The sequence below is a fragment of the Kryptolebias marmoratus genome, linkage group LG9, assembly GCF_001649575.2.
Source record: "Kryptolebias marmoratus isolate JLee-2015 linkage group LG9, ASM164957v2, whole genome shotgun sequence".
In the NCBI taxonomy this organism is placed as follows: domain Eukaryota; kingdom Metazoa; phylum Chordata; class Actinopteri; order Cyprinodontiformes; family Rivulidae; genus Kryptolebias; species Kryptolebias marmoratus.
The window spans coordinates 30,113,631-30,117,819 of NC_051438.1; the positions used below are offsets into that span (position 1 = coordinate 30,113,631).

The following is a 4,189-nucleotide window of genomic DNA, read 5'->3' on the forward strand; positions in this document are numbered from 1 at the left end:
GCATCCGTGCCGCCGTTACCATGGTTACTGCAGCTGTCTGAGCACTTCCTGTTGCTCCGCAGGTCTCTGTGTGTGAACCAGAAATCCTCCTTCACACACACACACACACACACACACACACACACATACACACACACACTCTGCTGGAAGAAGGATGATGTCATTGTTCTGACGCTCCAGCCTTGACATGCCAAGTGTGTTCACACTCTTCACAGAGCTTCCTGCCAGTGTGTGTGTGGGAGTGTGTGTGTGTGTGTGTGTGGGTGTGTGTGTGTGCAGATGAGATAATTGGTTTCTTCCACAGCAGCAGATTAAATCAATCACACTTCGTCACCTTCTTGTTCTTTTCTCAGACAGCTGTTTTCCAGCTGCTGTTTTCCAGGAATCAGGTGAGAAGCTGCCGAGGAGCCTTTGGGCAACAGAAGTCTGTCCCTGCTCTGAGCACCAAACCTCACCGTGCAGCTGAGTTCAGCTCTGCTCGGAGGAACAGTGGGGCTAAATTTAATTGCAGCTGATGGATTATTAATCCACCTGCAGCTCCGGCTCGGCTTCATTTTCATCAGAAGATGTTACTTTTGGACCTGAGGTCTTCTAGAACCTGAGGAGAACCGAGACACAAACAAACGTCTGTGAGGAGCGGCTCCATAAACACCACAACAGTTTCTGTGAACACAAACGACCAGAAAGCCTCAGAGTCCAGTTCAGGGTTCTGTTCAAGTGATCAGAACTGAAGATTAACATTTAAACACAACAAATATTTCTGCATTTCAGTTTAATTCTGGAAAATAAGAACAAATCGGCTGTCAGCATTTTCTGAGGTCCAACAACAGATGTTCCGCTCCGAGTCCAAGAACACCTTCATCGACCTTCAGGACCTGCTGAACCGGACCTGCTGATCCGGACCAGTTGATCCAGACCTGCTGATCCGGACCAGTTGATCCAGACCTGCTGATCCGGACCTGCTGATCCGGACCACTTTAACAGATTATAGAAGGAAGAAGTGAAACGACCCAAGTTCTCAGAGAGGAACGTCCTGGTTCTCTAACGGGAGAACCAGGACGTTCCTCTCTCTCAGCCGGTTCAGGTTGGACTTTTGTTTTTCTGGTTCTGGAGCAGGACTCAGTCTGGGTTCTTCATTAAACTGTTCTCGTGTCGTTTCTTCTCCTTTGTCCGCTTGCCCATCATGAGCGGACACCACGTCCAGCTGACTCAGCAGATTTATTTCCTGATGACCTCATCCTCCTGAGCAGCAGGTTCCTGTCCCTGACGTCCTGTTGGACCTGTCCTGGACCTGTCCCCTCTCTGTTGAAGGTTTTCAGGCTGTAGCTCTGGTTCTGCAGCTCCTGTAGCCGTTAATTTGGCTGAAAGTGCAGAGCGGACGGTTGTCATGATCTCGTTTATCTCTCTCTGATTAAACACCATCTGCTGGAGGCGGGGGTGAAGAGGGAGGATGATGCGGGGGCCAGAGAGCTGGGAGCCCCTCGTTAGGGAGCTCGTTAGGGAGCTCGTTAGACCAATCTGCCCCTGATGTTCAGCCATGCAAACAGGAACTCTGGTTCTGTCTGAGAAAACCACATCAAAGACTCAAAATACACTTTTTCTGATAAAACTTCTGGATGAAGAGCTGATTTACAAAAATATTAATAATCATAAAGTCAGGAACATTTTTCTGTCAAACATTCTGCTTTTATTGGGAAGATTTACTTTCTTTTCTCTAAATGTATCAGATTAGCTCCGTGTGATTCATGTTGTTTGTAGAAATGAATCAGAAGTCTGAATTTTCCATCTGCAATCAGAACTTTAATTATTATTAATAATATTAGTGGTACATCACTTCCTGTACACCAGCGGGGGATGGTGATATAAAGTTCTGCACTTTGCTCTAACTTTAAACTAAAGTCTTCTGATGTTCATGAAACACCTTTAACCCCTGAGCTGCTGTGTGAAGGTCTCAGTGAACGAGTGTGAACAATCAGACTCACGGGCAGAAAATAGCTGAAATGCCCTTTAAACCACGGAGCAGGATCCACGTCAGACTAACGATTATCTGAAGGAAGAGCAGGTCTTATTTACACCCCAAGACCTTCTACTGTTCGCTGAAGAACCACAGAACCATGAACTGTGAGTCATCCTGCAGGTGTGTGTGTGTGTGTGTGTGTGTGTGTGTGTGTGTGTGTGTGTGTGTGTGTGTGTGTGTGAGAAGCTACATGTTGGTGGCTCAGTTGCTTCGGTTCAATCGTACCTCATACCTCCCAGCTGGGTACAAAATGCCCCCCTTCAGCTCAGATGAAGGACTCTCTAAAACTGCTCCTCCTTCTCCTCCTCATCCTCCTCCTGCTCCTCCTCTTCCTCCTCCTCCTGCTCCTCCTCCTCCTCTTCATCAGCATCAGTATAAAGTAGTTTTCATGTAAATCTTTCTTCACACACGTCTGATATTTACATCCTGCTCTCACACAAGAGGAGCTTTATTTTCAAAAACTCCTCAATCATAGTTTTGATAAGCAGATTTTAATAAAACATTAAATGTTCTGTTTGTTAAATCTTGTTCATATTAGAGAAATTATGAATATCTTTTCATGATACTGTGAATTTTATTCATCTTAGGTAAACTAAACTGTTGCATCATTCAGAAAACTAAAAGAACAGAATTTGCTTCTGTGAGGTCATTGCTGATGTCTTTCCATCCTGGCGTTGTGTTAACACAGTTTTTCTCTCTCAGACTCAACATTTGGTTTGTGTTTTATAATCTGTTGTTTTTGTTCACTTCAGGTTAGAGTTTTATCATTTTAGAGGCTGATAAAAATCAGATCAGCCTCGAACTGAAGGAAGATTTTCTTCTTCAGAAACACTTGCTGGACGTCCTGTCAGGAGGATTTATATCTTTCTCACTTGCTGTTTTCCTTCTTCTTGTTTTTGTCTGAATCAAATTAAAGCTGCAGCTCATTTTAAATAAGTGGATTTAAAATGCAGATTGTTGTGATTTTAGCTGCAGAAAAGCCTGGAGTTTGCTCCGTTGTGCAGAAACAAGAGTTAAACTGACTGACTGCTGCAGGAAGGAGATTATTTCATCAGAGCAGATAAATAACTGGGCAGCAGCATCATTAAAAACTCATCAGCGAGGAGTGTGCACGCTCATAAATTCACTTCACTTATCAGCCAAACAGATGTGTCTATTGTTCTCCATTAATGAGGCTGGAGAGGAATAATTACAGCTGTGTGCAGCTGGAGTTTGGTGTCCTGCTCTCTGAACAGGAAAGGTTGGAGGTTTCGTTTCGTCTTTCTTCCATCGGGCAGTAAAACCAACCAGGTTCAGAGACCCGTAACGACCCGGCTGTCTGTGTCCTCTGCAGGGGATGTGGTCGACATCTATCAGAGGGAGTTCCTGGCACTGAGGGAGCGCCTCCACTCGGCCGAGCAGGAGAACCTGAGGCGCTCCAAAGAGCTGAACCTGGTTCTGGAGGAGATAAAGAGGGCCATCGCTGAGAAGCAGGCGCTCAGAGACATCAACCGGACCTGGAGCAGCCTCTCGGGTCAGTCCCACCATGATGCCGACTGCTTGTTGATAACATCTGGCTTCAAAGATTATTGTGTGGTTCGAGTTCTAAGAAATGATGGAATTAATGTGGTTCATTTTAATCTGTTAATGGCTGCCGTCGCAGAGGAACCAAACTAAATACTGGAAGGATTACCAGCCTTTGTTTGACCCTTCCTGTCCAGTTTTTGGTCTCACCTGGACTACCTGGTCTGATCTGGTCTCTTTGTGTCCTCAGAGGAGACGAGGCTGAAGCTGTGGAACGTCAGCAGCAGTAAGAACGTGCTGCAGCTTCCCTCCATCTTCCATCATCTTCCTCACCTGCTGAACAGAGAGGACAGCCTGCAGCCCGCCGTGCACCTGGGACAGGGAAGAACCGGAGGTAAAGTCCGTCACACATTAATCACCAACTTCTTCCTGTGTGCCGGATCTGCCATGTCTGAGGTCTATTTTTACAGCTAACTGCTGACGTAAACCATGCTGAGCTGAGAATATAGGCTGTAAAAACAGAACCAGAGCTGACCCAGCAGAACCTCCTCCTCCAGCAGCAGAACCTCCTCCTCCAGCAGAACCTCCTCCAGCAGCAGAACCTCCTCATTCAGCAGCAGAACCTCCTCCTCCAGCAGCAGAACCTCCTCCTCCAGCAGAACCTCCTCC

General features: G+C 46.4%; 1 protein-coding gene across 1 annotated transcript in view; it reads left to right on the forward strand.

The window, feature by feature from the left end:
• mgat4b (alpha-1,3-mannosyl-glycoprotein 4-beta-N-acetylglucosaminyltransferase B) overlaps positions 1–4,189 on the forward strand; it is a 47,165-nt gene that overhangs the window by 22,860 nt on the left and 20,116 nt on the right. Inside the window, exons 2-3 of the mRNA XM_037977516.1 lie at positions 3,351–3,530; positions 3,771–3,914. Of these exons, the coding sequence (XP_037833444.1) occupies positions 3,351–3,530; positions 3,771–3,914 (324 nt within the window). The remainder of the gene's footprint in view (positions 1–3,350; positions 3,531–3,770; positions 3,915–4,189) is intronic.